Source organism: Pelophylax lessonae (genome assembly GCF_965119305.1).
Source record: "Pelophylax lessonae genome assembly, chromosome: 9".
NCBI lineage: Eukaryota > Metazoa > Chordata > Amphibia > Anura > Ranidae > Pelophylax > Pelophylax lessonae.
The window spans coordinates 248000715-248022677 of NC_138776.1; the positions used below are offsets into that span (position 1 = coordinate 248000715).

Consider the following 21963-nt stretch of genomic DNA (forward strand, 5'->3'; position numbering starts at 1 on the left):
GCAAATTCCCCAAGTTCTAGAACATATAGTCCTACCCGGCAACAGCGTGCGTCCTCTCTCTTTTTTCTATTGGATGTTTTGCCCGGCATTCCGATTGGAGCACGCATCGAGTCTTGTTTACCATGCTGGTATAAAGAGGCGGAGATGGCGTGATGACGCTACTCCTGAAGACGTCATCACGACGAAACGTACGTAGAGCGTCATCGCGTCACATCCGCCTAAGTGGAACGCACATCCGCCCTGTGGAACGCACGGCGTCCCGGAAGTGCGCTACTATTGCTTTCTATGCCACTACCCTCTATTCTCTTTGTGAGTACCTAATTTTTATATACAATAAAGTATTTTAAAACTAAGCAGTACTACTCTATGTGAGCCTTCTTCCCCCATATATCGGTACACCTTCGGACCCTAACACCCAGGAACAGGGTTCACAAGATTCGGGTAGATAATCGGACCACCCAACCACTTTGATGGTCAGTGGAGGAGATCCAGGATTATAATCAAGGCCTGATACCCCTGCAGGGGTACATAGTTCTGGTGAGTGCGGTCCAAGGGGTGCGGGGAGCACTGAACGGTCACCATATACCTGAGCACCTTTTTATATTTATCGTCAGAACACCTGCACTCAAGTCACCTTTTTTGCCAAGTTTTTTAGGAAATTTTCCTGCATTGTGGGACTATTTGTTCTTTCTTAGGTGTAACGGACTTATTTATTCTTGTATTATTGCTGCTATAATATTTATCTACCTATTGTGCACCTCATTTAAGTCATACTTGATGTTTTGTATTTTACGGCTGTAGATTTAAGTGGATCCACTTTTTTATATTTTTTACATTTTATATATTTATTTTTATATTTTGTATATTCCACCCCTTCTATCTAGTTTTTATAATTCATACATTTCATCCAATTTTCTCATCATACCAATTCTCACTTATTTTGTATCCACTTTTTTCACAGTTCAGCACAAATATTTATTATTTATATAGTTGTATTATCCTTTAGTATTGCACATTCAATAGGAAGACACATATGATGCACTGGACACTTTAGTCATAGTGGTGATTTATATTGTATATACCTATAACACTTATTTTTTGGACATATAGAAACATCAGCATTTTTTGGCAGCGCCATACACCTTCCCCCTCCTTTCTCTTCATTTCTCACTATATTCTTAGTAATATAGTATAAAGGTGGGCTGCAGCCAACATTAAATACTAGGAATCTAGAATTATCCTAAGCGCGGATTTTTTTACATTTCATTTACTGTTATGGGAGTACTCAATGCATATGAAACCTGATGTAAGGCGCACTGTGATGGGGACACCTGATGTAACGGGGTATTGTTATGGGAATACCCAATGCATATGAAACCTGATGTAAGGGTACATTGTGATGAGGGAACCTGATGTAAGGGGACACTGAGATGGGGACACCTAATGTAAGGCGCACTGTGATGGGGACACCTGATGTATGGGGACACCTGATGTAACGGGGTACTGTTATGGAAATACCTAATGCATATGAAACCTGATATAAGGGTACATTGTGATGAGGGAACCTTATGTAGGGGGACACTGATGGGGGAACCTGATGTAAGGGGACATTGATGGGGGAACCTGATGTAAGGGGACATTGATGGGGGAACCTGATGTAAGGGGACACTGTGATGGGGGAACCTGATGTAAGGGGACACTGTGATGGGGGAACCTGATGTAAGGGGAACCTGATGTAAGGGGACACTGTGATGGGGGAACCTGATGTAAGGGGACACTGATGGGGGAACCTGATGTAAGGGGACACTGTGATGGGGGAACCTGATGTAAGGGGACACTGTGATGGGGGAACCTGATGTAAGGGGACACTGTGATGGGGGAACCTGATGTAAGGGGACACTGTGATGGGGGAACCTGATGTAAGGGGACACTGTGATGGGGGAACCTGATGTAAGGGGACACTGTGATGGGGGAACCTGATGTAAGGGGACACTGTGATGGGGGAACCTGATGTAAGGGGACACTGATGGGGGAACCTGATGTAAGGGGACACTGATGGGGGAACCTGATGTAAGGGGACACTGTGATGGGGGAACCTGATGTAAGGGGACACTGATGGGGGAACCTGATGTAAGGGGACACTGTGATGGGGGAACCTGATGTAAGGGGACTGTGATGGGGGAACCTGATGTAAGGGGACACTGTGATGGGGGAACCTGATGTAAGGGGACACTGTGATGGGGGAACATGATGTAATGGGGGACACTGTGATGGGGGAACCTGATGTAAGGGGACACTGTGATGGGGGAACCTGATGTAAGGGGACACTGTGATGGGGGAACCTGATGTAAGGGGACACTGTGATGGGGGAACCTGATGTAAGGGGACACTGTGATGGGGGAACCTGATGCAGGCTGGTAGGGGCCCCAGTGCAATACTTTGCCCAGGGGCCCACGTTGCTATTAGGATGGCACTGAGCCATCAGGCAACTCACATGTGGTGAAGCCATAATTAAGTTCTTAAATAAACTTTTTTTACCTAGAAAGCTCATTAGGGAACTCATGCTGGGGTGAAGCTTTATTAATGTTCTAAAAGTGGGAAATGATTTATACCATCGGGTACCTGGCATGGTTGAAATCCTATTCATGTTGTAAAATTGGTAGATATGCAGCATCCAGGATGCTGCTCTCCCAACCTGACCAGTTTAAGGTGTTAGGCGGCCTCAGCTGGCACTACTCTACTAACCACACTCTCCCGACACATTATACCCTTCCCACTGGAGCTCTTTAGGACTAAGCCTTGGTGGCTGGGGCAAAACACATCAGAGGGGATGTGGTTAGTGGATGCTGGCTAAGGCCACCTAACACCTTACACTGGTCAGGTCGGGGGAGTGGCATCCTGGATGCTGCATGTCACCACCACTGGATGAGTTTGGACGCCGGCACCCCCACACCTGGATACAGAGGGGAGAGTGTCCTGTTGCTCTTTTCAGGTAAAAAATTATACCCAAAAGGCCCACGTTACCATCAGGGAAAATGGGGTGACGCCTAGATTCATGTTCCTAAAGTGGGACATATTTTACCTCAAAAGCCCAGCTTACTATCAGAGTTCACACATGGGGGAGCCATATTTGTGTTCTTAAAATGGAGAGATGTTTTACCTACAGAACCCACTTTACCTTTAAAAATGTATATTAGAGCTAAAGAAAAGGCCTTCAAAAAATACAAGACTGAGGGGTCATTGGCAGCATTTAAGCACTACAAAGAGTGTAATAAGAAATGTAAAGATGAAATCAGGGCGGCTAAAATAGAACACGAGAGACATATAGCGGAGGAGAGTAAAAAGAACCCCAAGAAGTTCTTTAAGTATATAAACAGTAAGAAAGCGAGGCCAGAACACATTGGCCCCATAAAAGATGATAAAGGAAATATGGCCACTGAGGACAAAGAAAAGGCGGAAGTGTTAAATAATTTCTTCTCTTCAGTCTTCACAAAAGAATCGGGGGGCTACACGAACCCAGCTTGTAAGGCCGAACTAAATAATACACCTCAGGAAGTGCCACCATGGCTAACAGAGGATAGACTTAGAGCTAAACTAGAGAAACTTAACATAAATAAATCCCTGGGACCGGATGGCTTGCACCCGAGGGTTCTTAATGAGCTCAGCCAGGTGATTGCCAGACCTTTATTCTTGATCTTTAAGGATAGTTTACAGACAGGTATGGTGCCAGCTGATTGGAAAAAAGCCAACGTGGTACCAATATTTAAAAAGGGGCCGAGATATATCCCGGGTAACTATAGGCCGGTCAGCCTAACATCAGTAGTCTGCAAAATTTTGGAGGGGATGATAAGGGACCACATACAAGACTTTAGTAATGAAAACGGTATTATAAGTAGTAATCAGCATGGATTCATGAAAAATCGTTCATGCCAAACCAATCTATTAACCTTCTATGATGAAGTGAGCTGCCACTTAGATAAAGGTAAGCCTGTGGATGTGGTGTACCTGGACTTTGCAAAGGCCTTTGACACCGTTCCCCACAAACGCTTACTGTACAAACTAAGGAAGGTAGGTATGGACCATAAGGTGAGTACCTGGATAGAGAACTGGCTCCAGGGGAGAGTCCAGAGGGTGGTGATTAATGGGGAGTACTCTGATTGGGCGGGTGTGGAAAGTGGGGTCCCCCAGGGTTCTGTCCTGGGACCAATCCTGTTTAATTTATTCATAAATGATCTAGAGGAGGGGATATCTAGTACAATCTCAGTATTTGCAGATGATACTAAATTAGGTTTGCCAATATCTTCTATGCAGGATGTGGAAATCTTGCAAGCAGACCTGAACAAAATAACGGGGTGGGCAACTACATGGCAGATGAGATATAATGTAGAAAAATGTAAAGTAATGCACTTGGGGGCCAGTAACCAGAAAGCAAGCTACTCACTTGGGGGGGAACCTCTGGGTGAGTCTAGGATGGAAAGGGACCTGGGGGTACTGGTGGACAACAGGCTTGGCAGTGGCATGTAATGCCAAGCTGCTGCAAGCAAAGCCAACAGAATACTGAGATGTATAAAAAAGGGGATTCACTCCAGAAATAAAGAGATTATTCTTCCACTCTACAAAACTCTGGTCCGGCCACATCTGGAGTATGCTGTCCAGTTCTGGGCACCGGTCCTCAGGAAGGATGTGCTGGAACTGGAGAAAGTCCAGAGAAGGGCAACAAAAATAATTAGGGGAATGGAGGACATCAGCTATGAGGAAAGACTACAAGCACTGAACTTATTCTCTCTGGAGAAGAGACGATTGAGAGGGGATATGATATCAATGTACAAATACTGTACTGGCGACCCTAGCATAAGGAACAAACTATTCAGAGTAAGGGAATACAATAAGACACGTGGCCACTCACTAAAACTTGAGGAAAGGCGGTTTAACCTTAAAGTGCGTAAGGGGTTCTTCACTGTAAGAGCGGTAAGGATGTGGAATTCTCTTCCGCAAGCAGTCGTATCAGCGGAGAGCCTTGATAGTTTCAAAAAACTATTGGATGGACACCTTAAAGACCACAACATACAGGGGTATACAATGTACGGTTAAAAGCAAACACACACACATCATAGGTTGAACTGGATGGACTGATGTCTTTTTTCAGCCTCACTAACTATGTAACTATGTAACTATGTAACCTTCAGAGAAAGTGCATGGAATGAAGCTATATCCATGTTCTGAATGAAGGAAAGTGATTATAAACCTTATTTTTTTATAATAAAAAACATGTCATACTTAACTTCTTGCCCTGATCCTTATCTTCTGGTGCCAGAGCACCTGGCTCCTCCTCTTCAGCAAGTGCCCCTATAGAAAGCTGCTTCCTATGGGGGCACTGGTGCGGGCTCCATGCTGAGCCAGGCTGCCTACGTATATAGACACAGGCAGCACAGCTGGGCCCCCCACTCACATGTCACAAAATGTAATTGACAGTAGCAGGAGCCAATGGCTCCCACTGCTATCAATCTGCCCTGTGAGGAGGGAGAGAGCAGCTGCTCTCGGGCACAGCTCTGGATCGGGATCAGGCTCAGGTAAGTATATGATGGTGGCTGGTATGGGGGGGGGGCGGGTCCTGTAGCTAAGTAGGGTTTTTACCTTAATACAGAGAATGCACTAAGGTAAAATCCCTAAGCCTTTAGAACCACTTTAGGCCAGCAATGCACTTTTATCATACATAGAATTTTCACAAAAGCTAGCGCCTAACTTCAGGTTCTGCATGTGGGAGATGTTTTACCCAGACAGCACTAATTCTTTCCACAACAGATAACTCAAGTTATTGTCCCGGTTCTAAACATGTAAATAATAGTCAAATATCTTTTATGTCACATCTCAGGGGATGTAGTTGCTGAGTTAGGGTATGAGTCACTTGCTATCATAATACATCAGAGAGATGCCCCAGTCCTCTTTCCTGGCTGGATTCCACACAGGAACACCACCAGATCCCTCAGAATGATCAGGTAGATAGGATGCTTTGGTAAAATAATGCCTAGTTTCCACTGAGCGGTACGGTTCGGTTTGGTACGGTACTCAATTTTTGCCGTTTCCATTGTCAAAAGTTGTGAATGGTACCCTAATTCCGAACCGTACCGTACCATTTTTTGGGGACCCTTTCGTTGGGGTACCAAGCACAATCATACCGTACCAACAGGGTGGAGCTACACTCTGCAGAATGTTAATTGGTCTATCATCGCCTATCACCACGCCTATCAAGTTGATCACTTCTTTCCGGCTACACCACACCTATCATGTAAAGCCCCGTACACACGATCAGATTATCGAACGATCTGTCGTCCATTTTTTGTGGCATGCTAGTCTGATGTGGAAAGTGAAGAGGTTATTTTCATACGAATTTTCCCGTACGACAGAATTCTACTTCAGAAGTGATGTCATGTGTTGGATTGCTTTCTATGTGTTCTTTCATCTCTGAGCATGCCTAGTCTTGCTCTTAAGATTTTTTTCCGTCAAAATCTGTACTAATGAGACGAAAATCGGACGTAGTATTACGGACGACAAAAATTTTATAGCCTGCACATCAGGATTTTTTCGGCCGAAAAGTCGGAGTCGGCTGTCGAAAGCACCATACTAACAATCCGAAAATCGGCAGATCGGTCGTCGGACGAATTTTCCCTTCAGATTTTCTTATCGTGTGTACGGGGCTTAAGGGTACTGTTGGCCTGATCAAGGTGTACCGTTCCGAACCGTACTGAACTGTCCTGAACCGAACCGCTCAGTGGAAACGAGGCATAGGAAATTAGTAAAGGCAAAAACAAAATAAACCAGATCAGCCTCAAATATTCCAGCTCATCCAATGTGTAATACACTGCATTGAGATACTTTTCTTGCACATTCTACATACATTCTTAGGCTTCTTTCACACGGTCCACCTCCGCAGGCGGATCCGTGTTGCTCACCCGCTGCCCCATAGAGCTGCATGGAGGATCCGATCAGATCCGCCTAAAAAACTGACAGGCGGATCTGATCGGACCGCCCGTGTGAAAGAGCCCATAGGGGATTGATTTACTAGACCTGGAGAGTGCAAAATCTGGTGCAGCTGTGCATGATAGCTTTTCAGCTTCTAAGGTTAGCTTGTTCAGTTCAGGGTCCTTTCACACGGGCTTTCTGCCCGGCAGACTCTGTTTTGCTCAGCAGGGATCGATCCGTCGATCCCCGCTAAGCAGGCAGGTGACAGGTCTTTCTCCTCTCTGTGTGCAGAGACGGACCTGTCAGAGCCCCGCTCTCCTCTATGGGGGATCGGATGAAAACGGACCGCCTGTCCGTTTTCATCCGATCCTCACCTATCGGATGAAACAATCATCAAACAGGGTACATATCATCCAGTCTGAGGTACCATTTAACCACTTAAGCCCCGGAAGATTTTACCCCCATTCCGACCAGGGGGTATTTTGCGATTCGGCACTGCGTGACTTTAAAGGAACAATTGCGCGGTCGTGCGACGCTGTACCTAAATGAATTTGGCGTCCTTTTTTTCCCACAAACAGAGCTTTCTTTTGGTGGTATTTGATCACCTGTGCGATTTTTTGATCACGCGCTATAACCAAAAAAAGCGTCAATTTTGCAAAAATAGCAATATTTTTCAAATTTTTTTATATGAAATTCCCCCCCAAAAAAAATGTAAAAATCAAAATTTTTTAACATTTTCGGCCAATTTGTTTTATGCTACCTATGTTTGGTAAAAAAAAAAAAAAAAAAAAAAAAAAAAAATCGCAAAAAGCGTATTTTGATTGGTTAGCGCAAAAGTTATCGCGTTTACTAACAAAGGGAACGTTTTTTGTCATTTTTGTTGTTTTTTTTTTTAACGCGTAATGGCGGCGATCTGCGATTTTTTTTGCGGTACTGCAACATTGCGGCGGACAGATCGGACCCTTGACTGACATTTGACACTTTTGGGGTTACCAGTGACATTTCTACAGTAATCAGTGCTGTACATATGCACTGTTACTGTAAAAATACACTGGTAGTGAAGGGGTTAACTTTATTTGGGAGGGAGGGGCTGTGTGTGTCCCTAGGGGCGTGCTTTCTACTGTGATTGGCTGTGGCTTGAGCTGTAAGGACACTGATCAACGGATCTACATAGTAGATCCATGTGATCAGTGTCTTTACAGAGAGGACAATGACAGGTGGCTTGTTTACACAAGCTGCCTGACATTCTCCCTCTCCCCCGCCGATCGCCGAGTGGCTGGCGGACATCGGGTCCGCTGGTCACACGCGCGGGGGGGGGGGGTCCGTGACCACGCGGGAGCGCGCCTCCGGGGGCGCGCGCTCGCTCCCTAGACCCTCACAAGCAAGCGACGTAGACCTACGTTAGTTTGCCTGTGAGGGGCTGACCGCCGACGTAGATAGTCGTGCGGCGGTCGGCAAGTGGTTAACAATAATAAAGACACAATCGCATATATATATATATATATATATATATATATATATATACACATATATACATACATACATACATACACCCCCAAGAAGTACACAGAGAATAGCAGTAAATACAACGATAACAAAAAAATAAACAGCTGTTGATTAAAACAATTCAAGAGAAGCATAGCATGCTAGACAACATACATAAGTGTGTAGACATGAGGAAGAATAAATCACAGGACACAGATTCATAGCCTCATGTAATCATGTCCCCTTACGCCTGTTAGATTTCGCCCTCTCCCGAGACCTCATCTTGCAATACAGGTATATCTGTTTGCCACAGATTTTTAACCTTTATCATACGGGTAGCAGACAAAGATATTAACTAGGGATCGGCCGATTATCGGCAAATCCGATAAATTCGGGGGCTGATATGCACTTTCCCCGATATATCGGAATCGGCCCCGGAAGTTACCGATATTTCAGGAAAGTGCTGTACCAGAGGGATGCCTGCAGCTAGAGGCATCACCCCGGTACCGGCGTCTATAGCCAACGGTCGGCTGACTTGTAATGACAACCGATGCGGCTGAGAAGCCGCTCGAATGTCATTACAAGGAGCAAGAGGGGATGCCCCCCCCCCTCCCCTACCTTCCACGGCTCGCCCGGGTCTCCCATCCAACCAGGAGACCCGGGCAACCAGCCTGCACGGCTGCCGAAGACCCGATCAAAGCCGCATTCGGCTCTGATCGGGTCTCCATGTAAAAACCCTGGAGTGATGTCATGACATCACTTCCGGGTACTCGGCGCCAAATTAAAAAAAATGACCGCATTCAAAACAGCCAAACTTAGCGTTTTGAATGCTTTCTAGTGCAGAGGAGGGGTTTGGGGTCTTTTAGACCCCCAGATCCCTCCACAAGAGTACCCGTTAAGAAAAAAAAAAAAATTTGTTTTTTTTAATGTACGAAAATATCGGCCAATATCGATATGAGATGACCAAAATATCGGCATTGGTCAATCACTAATATTAACAGGGAATAATACCTTTGTGTACAATTTTCTGGCAATTTTTAGGCATTTTGCCAAGGCATCCCTGAAGAAACCTCAAGGCACCCTGGTTGAAAAAGGCTGTAATAGAGTGAAAATGTTTGGTTTGGGTTGTAGTATTTATATGATTTACTGTTTACTCCTTTTAAAGCTGAAGGTAAAGAGGAGGCCGGAGAGCAGAATGTGATGGTCGATGAGCTGTGTAACGAGGAGGAGATCCCTCCAGGGATCAGCACAGGTGAGTAATAAACACAAAATCCAGAGAGGATTCCCAGATTTTCCTTGTTCAGTCACTACAATAATCTCTTCTTCTCCCCCTCCTCTGTCAGTAGACAGTAATGGGGGGACAGTATGTGCCCAGTGGGGGAGTCAGGAGCCATCAGCCTCTATTAGACTCCGGCTCTCCTCCTCACATCATGTCATTGTGTGTTACCAGCCAAGAGACGTGACCAGTCTCCCCCTACACACACTCTCTGGGGTCTCTCATACATCTCAGTACAGGGGGCTTCACTCTCATCTTTATTCACAGACCCAGAAGACTCCAGAGAGACTCAGAGAAACATTGGATCTGAGGATGAAGCAAACGACTTGATGATTAAAGAGGAGAAAACTTTTTTAGAGATCAGCACAGGTGAGTAATAAACAGTAAATCCAGAGAAGAGTCCCAGATTCTCCTTGTTCAGTCACTACAACAATCTCTTATTTTTTGATGGCACCTAATGGAACTCCAAAAAAACCTGCAAAAACGCATTTGGCTCAGTGCCAAAAAAGGTACATAAGATACTTTGGTGCCAAACGCGTTGCGTCCCTCAGATGTGAATGCAGTCTCAATCCCTAGAAGAGTCCCAGATTCTCCTTGTTCAGTCACTACAACAATCTCTTCTTCTCCCCCCCTCCTCTGTCAGTAGACAGTAATGGGGGGACAGTATGTGCCCAGTGGGGGAGTCAGGAGCCATCAGCCTCTATTAGACTCCGGCTCTCCTCCTCACGTCATGTCATTGTGTAACCAGTCTCCCCCCACACACACTCTCTCTGGGGTCTCTCATACATCTCGTAGGGATAGACCGATATTGTTTTTTCAGGGCCGATGCCGATACCGATATATTGGTCGCAATGTATCAGTATGGGCCGATATTTTGTACATCCTATGTCAGGGTCCGAGACTAGTCTTCTCCTCCTCCAACCATTAGGTGGTGATGCTCATGTAAGGGCAAAATTATGTCACATAGCATAATTCCGTTTACAAATGTTATTGAATATGCCGATAATCGGTCGATCCCTACATCTCAGTACAGGGGGCTTCACTCTCATCTTTATTCGGAGACACCAGAGAAACTCAGAGAGACTTCAAAGCTGAGGAGGAGGAAGAAGGACGTGTGAGGATTAAAGTGGAAGCAGAAGATCCAAATATGATGAGTGATGTTTGGAAGGATGAGGAAATCCCTCCAGAGATCAGCAAAAGAGTAATAAACACAAATCCAAAAAGTTGCAGATATACAGCTATATAGCTAGGAGGTACACTGATGTTTTTACAGAAATTCAAGACAAAAATTTAGATTTTTTTAAGGGTACATCTAGGCAAGATTCAATTGTTATTGCAGATTACTTAACTAATCTTAAAAATGCTCTTCCCCCCTCCTAACACCTTTGATGACTAACCTGTGTACAGTAAGAATGATGCATATACTTACCTATTTTCAGTCTGCTCCAGTCCGGTCGTGATTTGGCTCCAGTGTGTCGGCCAGCAGTGGCTGCAAGGAAGAGGAGGGAGCACCGACAATCGATGAGCCATGGAAACCTATAGGTGATCCCATCGCTTTCAGGCATTTCAGCTTTGTCGAGCGCTCTCTCCTATTCCCTGTAGCCGCCGCTTTCTAACATAAGGGAGATGACGTGACCTGATAGGAGTGGCCTAAAAATAGGTAAGTCTTTACATCTTTCTGGGTCATTGGTCCCCAAACTGTGGCCCCGGGGCCAAATGCAGCCCTTTTCTTGCTTTTATCCAGCCCTTGGGGCACTAGTTTCATCCAGTGATGACAACAAAGGGAAGTACTTCCCACCCACTGACACCAGGTGGGGCATATTTCCTCCCAATGACAACAAAGATGGGGCACTATTCCTCCAAATGACACCAACAATTGGGCACAATTCCTCCCAATGACACCAACAATTGGGCACAATTCATCCCAATGACACCAACGATGGGGCACAATTTCTCTTAATGACACCAGCGATAGGGTGCAATATTCCACTGACACTAACAATGGGGCATTATTCCTCCACACTGGCACCAAAGATGGGGTATTGTTTATTCCCACTGACACTAACAATGGGGCGCTATTCCTCCCTCTGGCACCCAAGATGGGGTATTGTTTATTCCCACTGACACTAACAATGGGGCGCTATTCCTCCCTCTGGCACCCAAGATGGGGTATTGTTTATTTCCACTGACACTAACAATGGGGCATTATTCCTCCACACTGGCACCCAAGATGGGGCATTGTTTATTCCCACTGACACTAACAATGGGGTGCTATTCCTCCCACTGGCAGCAAAGATGGGGCATTGTTTATTCCCACTGACACTAACAATGGGGCGCTATTCCTCCCACTGGCACCAAAGATGGGGCATTCTTTATTCCCACTGACACTAACAATGGGGCACTATTCCTCCCACTGGCACCAAAGATGGGGCATTGTTTATTCCCACTGACACTAACAATGGGGCGCTATTCCTCCCACTGGCACCAAAGATGGGGCATTATTTATTCCCACTGACACTAACAATGGGGCACTATTCCTCCCACTGGCACCAAAGATGGGGCATTGTTTATTCCCACTGACATCAGGACTTTTTCTACTCCCAGTGGCCACAGTCCAGGCCCCTTAAGTCTGAGGGACAGTAAACTGGCCCTTTGCTTAGAAAGTTTGGAGACCTCTGTCATGAGTGTTGGGGGGGGGGGGGTCGGGCATGTAATTCCACTTCAATATTTCTGGATGTTCCAGTTAGGATAACATATATTCATTTTTATAATTTCTGTAATGGGGTTAGCTGCTAAAGCTTAGGGGAAGGTAGAGTACAGACAATACTGGTGACTTGTCGTCCTTTGCCTTTTTCCCTTCCTCAGTTCAGGTCCTCTTTAAAAGAGAAGTATGGCCAAAGCTTTCGGCTATTCTTCTAAACCCCTGTCAAGGTACTCTATTTGTCCTGGTGACGATTGTCACTAAGACAGAAAAATTAGGAGAAATCCAAAATTTTAAAGTTGCTACCTGAACAAGAAAGAAGTGGAACCATCCAATTGGGCCACCTGTTTCAAGGACAGCTGTCAAAGGTCGGAATTCCCCTTTATTTAGGAAGGTTTTCTCTCATCTCCAGTTGTATCTTCAGAACAGGAAGTGAAGGGAAATCTTTCCAAGGTGGCATAGACATCAAAACTCTGATAAGGATTTAAATCCTTTGCTACTTTATCCAAAACTAAAAAATACAAAAAAAAAAAAAAAAAAAACTTTGAAAAAAAAAAATCTGAATTGATCTTTAACATTTTTTTACATTTATTATTGTTTCCTGATGAACATTGACACCACATGAATTGTCCATCCAGGTGAAATAGAAGACATCACTTCCTGTTCTTCAGAAACAATCTTTAAGAAGAATCTTCATTCAAGTCCTCACAGTGCAGATCTATCATCGGATCCCTTTACACACAGCAAGCTTTCCTGGTGCCCTTCCTCCTCCTCCTGACACCCATCCTACATCTCATAGGGTGATTGGTATCTTCTTTTGTTCTGAGAGTGGAAAACAGTTTAATGTTAGGAACCTAACATTTGTTTCATACCTGGAAACCCCTACTGGAGAGAAGCCACATTCATGTTCTAGTTTGACTAAATGTCTTACTAAAAAAATGAGATCTTGTGAGGACACACGGTGCCAAGAAAGCATTTTCCTGTATAAAATCCAATAATTCAATAAAACCATGGCAACATTTCATTCTTTGTGTTTTATTAGTTTAAGCAGACTGTGATTGTCTATTGTTGTGACTTAGATGATGGTGATCAGATCACATTATATGACCAATTTTTTCCGGAAGCCATATCATTCCAAAGGGTTCACATACTTTTTCTTGCAGCTGTATGTACAAATGGTTTGTGCCATTGTTCTTTATAAGATTTAGTGTTCTATTTGTATTTGACTTTCCAGATTTACAACCACTTTAAAGAGTTTGTAAACCTTCCTCTGCAAGTTGTACCTATACCTACCTACCTATAGGTAGGCCTATGATAAGTCTTACCTATAGGTACTGTAAATATCTCCTAAACATGTACCGTTTGAGATATTTACCTTACATGCAGCCAGTGACGTCACTTGCGCATGCGCTCTGAAGAAGCTGGTGCCGTTCCTTCAGAGCTCCGTGCCGTGACCGTCGGCTCCCGCGCGCGTGCACGGGAGTGACGTCACCGCGGCTCCGGCCAATCAGATGGCCGGATGCCGGGATACCGGAAGACAGGCGACTGAACATGTCGCCCGTCATAGAGGTAAGCGGGCGGCATGGCGGGGGCTCGTTCTAAGGTAGGTATTTCATAATGAGCTAGTATGCGATGCATACTAGCTCATTATGTGTTTCTCTTGCAGGTTGAAAAAAAAAAATTGGGTTTTACAACCTCTTTAACCACTTGCCGACTTCTCACAGTATATTTACTGCGGCAGTCGGCCCCGGCCAGGCAGAGTGACGTAGGTCTACGTCGCTCGCCTGTCACTCCTTCTAGAGCCAATAGCGGGCGAGCGCGCGCCCGCCTCGGCTCGTTCACCATACATCCCCCAATTAGATTGTAAGTAAAAAAAAAAAAAAACATGAAAGTGGTCCCACACGTCATCCTATTTAGGTTAGAGCATCCTATTAGATTTTAAAGCGGAGTTCCGGGCACAAAATCAATCTTTTTTTTATGTGCCCGTCCGCTTGTTCTCCTTCACCTGAAACAGAATTGGATAGTTTTTTTTTTTTTTTGTACTCACCTTGTAATTGTAGATCGAATATACTCACCTATTCTTCACTTCCTCCCTCTGCGCCGCGGCTCCGCCGTCACTTCCTGGCTTGCACTGATTCCTGGGAGCTGAACGTCATCGCTCCCAGGAATCAATGCGACGGCACCGGCCCCGCTCGTCACTTCCGGGGCGACGCCGCATTCCCTGCTAAACAGCTTCTGGGCATGCCCAGAAGCTGTGGAGGAATGCGGCGCCGCCCCGGAAGTGACGAGAGGGGCCGGTGCAGGCGCATTCTGGGAGAAGAGGACGCGGAAGAGGATCGCGCTGGCTTCAGCTGCCCACAACAGAGATGGCAACGCTGTGGAAGAAATTTTATAAGTGAGTATTTCTTCTTTCAGGTAAGTGCGAACCGGGACAGATCAGAGGCTAGCCATTGTGGAATGTACTAGCCCTGACTGTCCCGGGGGTATGTTCACTGAAAATTTTTTTCTGTGCCCGGAACTCTGCTTTAAGCATCCAGAAAAAAACAAGTAAGGGTAAATCTCCCACAGTATCAGAAATCTTGCACCATGGACTGCCACCAAAGAGTGTCATCCATGTGCCCAATCTGGTGTCTCATCAACTGATGCAATGGACCCCTTAAAATAATCAAAGTGGTCAAAAGTGCTTTAATTACATTAAGGCAACAGGTCAGCAGCACCCAGGTCACATCTCCATATTCCACAGCTCTTGCATAAAAAGGCTTAAAGTGGAGTTCCGGGCACAGAAATTATTTTTTGCTGAACATACCCCCGGGACAGTCAGGGCTAGCACATTCCACAATGGCTAGCCTCTGATCTGTCCCGGTTCGCACTTACCTTTTAGAAGAAATACTTACTTAGAAAATTTCTTCCACAGCGTTTCCATCTCTGTTGTGGGCAGCTGAAGCCGGCACGGTACTCTTCTCTGTCTTCTTCCGCGTCTTTGTGTCCCAGAATGCACTGCACCGGCCCCTCTCGTCACTTCCGGTGCGGCGCCGCATTCCTAAACAGCTTCTGGGCATGCCCAGAAGCTGTTTAGCAGGGGAATGCGGCGTCGCCCGGAAATGACGAGCGGGGCCGGTGCCGTCGCATTGATTCCTGGGAGCTATGACGTTCAGCTCCCAGGAATCATCGCGAGGCAGGAAGTGACAGGGTGAGCCTCGGCGCTGGAGGAGGAAGCAGTCATAGGTGAGTATTTACGATCTTCAATAAAAAGGTGAGTAAACAAAAAAAATAAAAATAACTATCCAATTCCTTTTCAGGTGAGCTCTACCTAGCGGAGGGGCACAAAAAAAAAACGTTTTTGTGCCCGGAACTCCGCTTTTAAAAAAAAAACCCACTCTGTGACAGCGCCAGGCTGCTGAATGAGCAGTGAGGAGAGGCAGCATAGGCGGGGCTTGGCTTGCAACGCCACCCCACCCTACACCAATGGACAGGTGAGGCACAGTCCAGCTCTGCCCCGACCAGCCATTTTCAGCCATAAAGATGGAGGCAGCCGCAGACATTGTGTGAACTGTGTATGTCAGAGTCAGACAGACAGGGTGACACTGCGGATGCGCCCCCCCCAGATGTTGCGCCCGGTGCGGCTGGCCCCCCTTGCACCCCCCCACACTACGCCACTGTACTGGAGCCCCAAGTCCTTTGGGTCTGGAGGCAAGTCATCTTCTTAGGGACCCCCCACTTGCACGGGAGGGTCTCTGTCAACCTTTGTTGTGGTTGTCTGCATTCCTGAAGTCACAGATGAAAGGGTCTGCAGAATAGTGACTAAAAGTTGCAAGCTGGACTTTTGCCGCCTGCCCCTCCATGCTTTATGCGCTCAAAGGTATTTTCAGAGCCACAAAAAAAGAAAGTTTTCTTTGCAGCTCTGGAAAGGCTGCTGTACAGGATGTCATCACAACTGCGCTGGGGTGTTTGTGGTTCCCAAGTCTAACAGAGATGTCCAGCCTATTTCGGGCCTCAAGGGTCTCAGTAATTTCAACAAAAGTGTCCAAATTGGGCCAATAGGTTTCCTAATGTGACAGAACACGAAGCAGCGAAGACGCAAGTCTTGAATTTTACATTTTTTTTTTTTAGCAACTGCAACGCCGTACCCAAACAAAATTTACGTCCCTTTTTTCCCACAAACAGAGCTTTCTTTTGGTGGTATTTGATCACCTCTGCGCTTTTAATTTTTTGCAATATTAATAAAAAAAGAGCAAAAATTTTGCGAAAAATTGACATTTTCTACTTTGACAGTTAAAAAATATCCAATATATTCAATTTTTGTCATATATTTAGGCCAAAATATATTTAGCTACATGTCTTTGACAACAAAATTCTCAATGAGCGTATTTGTAACCGCTTTAAGACCGGAAGATTTTACCCCCTTCCTGACCAGGCTATATTTTGCGGCACTGCGTTAATTTAATGGACAATTGCGCAGTCGTGCGACGCTGTACCCAAATGAAATTGATGTCCTTTTTTCCTCCCACAAATAGAGCTTTCTTTTGGTGGTATTTGATCACCTCTGCGATTTTTAATTTTTGAAAAAAAGAGCGACAATTTTGAAAAAAAAAAAAAAAAAATATTTTTCACATTCTGATATAGAACATTCCCCCCCAAAAATTTATAAATCAAAATTTTTTAACATTTTAGGCCAATTTGTTTTCTGCTACATATTTTGGGTAAACAAAATCGCAATAAGCGTACTTTGATTGGTTTGCGCAAAAGTTATCGCGTCTAATAACTACGGGAAAGACTTATGTCGTTTTTATTGTTTATTTTATTTTTTTTACTAGTAATAGTGGTGATCTGCGATTTTTAGCGGGACTGCCACCTTGTGGCGGACAGATCCGACCCCTAAAGGCCCGTACACACGTACCGATTGTCGGCCGTAAAGATTCGGCCGACGACCGATCGGCCGATTGTAGGCTTGTTAGTATGATGCTTCCGACAGCGCACTTTCGGCCGAACAGAATCTGTCGTGCAAGCATTAAAATTTTTGTTGGCCAACAGCAGAACGGCCGATTGTTCGCCAGTCAGTACAGATTTCGGCCGACAGACAGCAGATTAGCAAGACTGGGCATGCTCAGAAAAGAAAAAAGACAAGGAAAGTTAACCATCACATGACATCACTTCTGCAGTCGGCTGTTGTTGGCCGACAAAATTCATGTGCAGTCTTTTGCAGTTTTCAACCGACACGACAGCCCTGGACAAAAGACGGCCGATCATTCGGCCGACGATCGGTACGTGTGTACGGGGCTTAACTGACATTTTTGACACTTTTGGGGGGACCAGTGACATTACTACAGTAATCAGTGCTACAAATATGCGCTGTTAGTGTAATAATGACACTGTCAGGGAAGGGGTTAACACTGTGGGTGATCAATGTGTGCCTCATGCTTACTGACGTGTGTGGGGGGAGGGGGTTCTGTGACACAGACACAGATCGCAGGTTCAGCTATGCTGAATCCTGTGATCTCTCCCTGTCTGTCACAGAGAAGATCCGCCTGCTTTGTTTACACAAGCGGGCGGATTTTCTCACTCTTTCCCCGATGATCGGGGAAGAGAGGCAGCAATCGCCGCCCCTCCTCCTCCAGCCCGATTCACGCTGTGTCTAAACCCAGCGGGAGCGAGCGCTGCCGAGATAGGCAGGAATCCAGCGACGTAGGTCTACGCCGCTGGACCCAGGGCTGCCACCTTGCTGCAGTAGCAACACAGTGAGCAGTCCTAAAGTGGGTATATTCACTTTGTCCCTGAGCAGTGCGGGGTGTACCAAGATGGCCGTCACCACCTTCTACCTGCAGGTTTTTCGCTATATTTACTAAACTACATTACTATATTTACTAGAATACAAAAAAAATACAAATTTAATACTGAGAATGAGTATATAAGGTGAGTTTACTGCTAAAATAAGTGTAAAATTCAAGACTTGTGAGGGTGTAAGAAGATGTCCGCCTCTGCTTCCTGTTCTGTCACATTAGGAAACCTATTGGAACGCATAGCGGCCATGTTGGAACGCATGGCGCATGCGCAGTAAGTTTTCTCGTCCGAACGTCCCTTCTGGTTGCAGAATCTGATAGGTAGCTCACAGGCATTCTGAAACAAATAGCGCATGCGCAGTAAGCATTTTTTTTTTTTTTAATGCTCATAAAGTCACCTCAGTTACATTTCCTGGTGGTGTTCCGCGGACAACTCCAACTTACCGAAATCTCCAGTCGGAGTTTTCGGCAGAACAGCGGTATTTTGACAAGACAACGGCTGACAAAGACCTATTATACCAGTGTAGATGCCGAGCCACCACTAGAGGGCGACCGTATTTCCTGTAATAAGAGGAAGTGTCCTCAGTGCAGGAGGAGCCGCCGCCATTTTATTGTAGCATTGAGAGTTTGTTGTGTTTACTTCATGTATTGAATTAGAAACGGAATTTGACAGCTGTCAGGTCGCGGTGTTTTATATATGGGTTCAAATGCTGTTCAAGGGTTATACATTTGTATCACTTAGTTGCAGTGGAGGCCATTTTGTTGTAGCCCATGCAAGAGGACCGGGAGGAGCTCTGACAATAACAGAATTCTTTGGATGGTGTGATGTGAGGCTGGAGAGTGTGTGCCCTGTGAGGAGGAGGTAATAATGTTATTCTTATTATGAGAGAAGGGGGTCCCTGCACTCTGTGTGGACTGGGTGGGGGGATGGTGTCACCTCCCTGCTGTCCTCTGGTGTGTATCCCACTATAGGTACATGGAACAATGTGATTGGAAGGTCTCCTGGTGTGATTTTCCATCTGATTGTACTATATGTTGTGACACTGTCAGTCACTGGTGATCATGAACTTCCAATTGGCTGGCTCGCCAGTCGCAGGAGGCGGGGCATTGCGTTGTAGAAGACCGCTCCTTCGTCTTGGCGTTGGTGTTTTGCATGTTGCGTCTTTTCTTGGTGAAAATGTGCGCGAAAGCCAATTTTAAGTAACTTTGTTGCAAAATCAGCAATTATTGCGCTATTGCATTGAGTCCCGGAAAGCCTGCGATTCCCCCGCATCGCACCTGAATCGCACACTGAGATCTGCCAACCGCTGGGGGCGTCAATGTGAAGTTAAACACTTAATGCCCCTTTCTCTTTCGCTCATTGACGGATACGGCTCCTTAGGATTCTTGACCATTGGGTTATACTGCCCCCTACAGGAGTAGGACAGTAGGCAGGAAAAAGGCTTGACTACGCCTATGGGCGGTCCTAGGGGGGGGGGGGGGTATTCACTTCTGCGCGCGAGCACAGGTGCTTACAATTTGTTTTTTTTATTAATTAATTTTATTTTTACACTTTTTTTGATCACTTTTATTCCTATTAAAAGGAATGTAAAAATTCCTTGTAATAGAAATAAGCAGGACAGGTCCTCTTTATTGTGAGAGCTGAGACCAAAAAGACCTCACATCTCACATCTACACTTCAAAGCAAAAAAAAAATGTAATTTTACTAAAAAAAAAAAAAAAAAAAAATGTAATTTTACTAAAAAAAAAAAAAAAAAAAAAAAAATGTAATTTTACTAAAAAAAAAAAAAAAAAAAAAATGTAATTTTACTAAAAAAAAAAAAAAAAAAAAATGTAATTTTACATTTTATAAAGAGCTGAGACCAAAAAGACCTCACATCTACACTTCAGCCCCGGTTCACACTTGTGCGTGTGCGGGGTTCGCATGTAATGTCGGAGTGCACTGCTCCGACATTACATGCGATCGGCTGTGCGGTGCGAGTTTAGCCATACAGTTTGTATGGCTAAATTCGCACCGCAGCCGCACCAAACACGCACAGGGACCCTTTTTGGCAGCCGCATCAGGATCGGATCGCACAGCGGTTCACACTTGTGCGATCCGATCCTGTGCGAACTGCACGATCGCACTGCGATATGCGATCAAACTGGGGGTGTCGTTAAGATTACATTGACACCCCCAGCATATCGCATATGGCAGTGTGAACTGCCGGGGGTGCGTGTGCGATGCGGGAACAGGCTGCGGATTCGCAGCCTTCCCGCATCGCATAAGTGTGAACCGGCGTGTGAATTTTACATTTTACTAAACAAAAAAAATTTAATTTTACATTTTACAAAAAAAAATTTAATTTTACATTTTACTAAAAATAAAAAAAATGTAATTTTACATTTTACTAAAAAAAAAAAAAAAAAAATTTAATTTTACTAAAAAAAAAAAAATGTAATTTTACATTTTACTAAAAGAGCTGAGACCAAAAAGACCTCACATCTACACTTCAAAGCAAAAAAAAAAAAAAATAATTTTACATTTTAATAAAAAAAAAATGTAATTTTACAATTTAAAAAAAAATGTAATTTTACATTTTACAAAAAAAATGTAATTTTACATTTTACTAAAAATAAAAAAAATGTAATTTTACATTTTACTAAAAAAAAAAAAAATGTAATTTTACATTTTACTAAAAAAAAAAAAAAAAAATTAATTTTACTAAAAAAAAATTAATTTTACTAAAAAAAAAAAAAAAAATGTAATTTTACATTTTACTTAAAGAGCTGAGACCAAAAAGACCTCACATCTACACTTCAAAGCAAAAAAAAAAAACATGTAATTTTACATTTTACTTAAAAAAATGTAATTTTACATTTTACAAAAAAAATTTAATTTTACATTTTACTAAAAATAAAAAAAAATGTAATTTTACTAAAAAAAAAAAAAAAAAAAATTAAATTTTACTAAAAAAAAAAAATGTAAAATGTAGTTCCAGACCGAGCTCCACTTTAAGACAGCAGGCAATGCTCTATAGCAGTGATGGTGAACCTTGGTACCCCAGATGTTTTGGAGCTACACAAAAAGTGCCAAAAGTGCCAGTGGAGGGGGGGAGGGTGCGAACAATCGGAGCTTCCCCATTTGGGTGGAGCTCCGCTTTAACACTATGGCTTATATATAGTAACGGTGAAATTTAACCACTTGCCGACCCCGCACGACTATTTACTGCGGTAGTCTGGCTCTCCTGGGCAAACCGACGTAGAGCTACGTTGCTCGCCCTGGAGCCTCTAGGAGGCGAGCGCGCGGCGCCGGAGGCGCGCTCCCGCCCCCGCTCGTTCCCCTGCATCCCTGCGCAAGTGACCGGCGGCTCAGATGTCCGCCGGCCACTCGCGATCTCCCGCTGGAGAGGGAGAAAGTCAGGCGGCTGATGTAAACAAAGCCTCCTGTCATTCTCCCTGTGTAACAGCAGAGACTATATGATCCTGCTATGTAGGATCGTACGTCTCTGTGGTTACATCACAAGCCACACCCCTTTACAGTTAGAATCACGCCCCTAGGGACACACTTAACCTCTTGATCACTCATAAAGTTAACCCCTTCCCTGCCAGTGTCATTTTTACAGTAACAGTGCATATGTATAGCACTGACTACTGTAGTAATGTCACTGGTACCCCCAAAAGTGTCACAAATGTCAGTTAGGGGTCCGATCTGTCCGCCGCAATGTCGCACTCCCGCTAAAAATCGCAGATCGCCGCCATTACTAGTTTTAAAAAAAACAATA

At 44.7% G+C, this 21963-nt stretch overlaps 2 protein-coding genes across 2 annotated transcripts in view; one reads left to right on the forward strand and one right to left on the reverse strand.

Annotated features, from left to right (window-relative positions):
* The window catches only part of LOC309564357 (uncharacterized protein), a 1447080-nt gene that overhangs the window by 1035887 nt on the left and 389230 nt on the right, over nt 1-21963 (reverse strand). The window lies entirely within an intron of this gene.
* Nucleotides 1-21963, forward strand: part of LOC309563361 (uncharacterized protein) — a gene marked incomplete at its 5' end in the record, with an annotated part of 123144 nt that overhangs the window by 18053 nt on the left and 83128 nt on the right. The window contains 2 exons of the mRNA XM_082267755.1: nt 9611-9697; nt 9989-10090. Of these exons, the coding sequence (XP_082123881.1) occupies nt 9611-9697; nt 9989-10090 (189 nt within the window). The remainder of the gene's footprint in view (nt 1-9610; nt 9698-9988; nt 10091-21963) is intronic.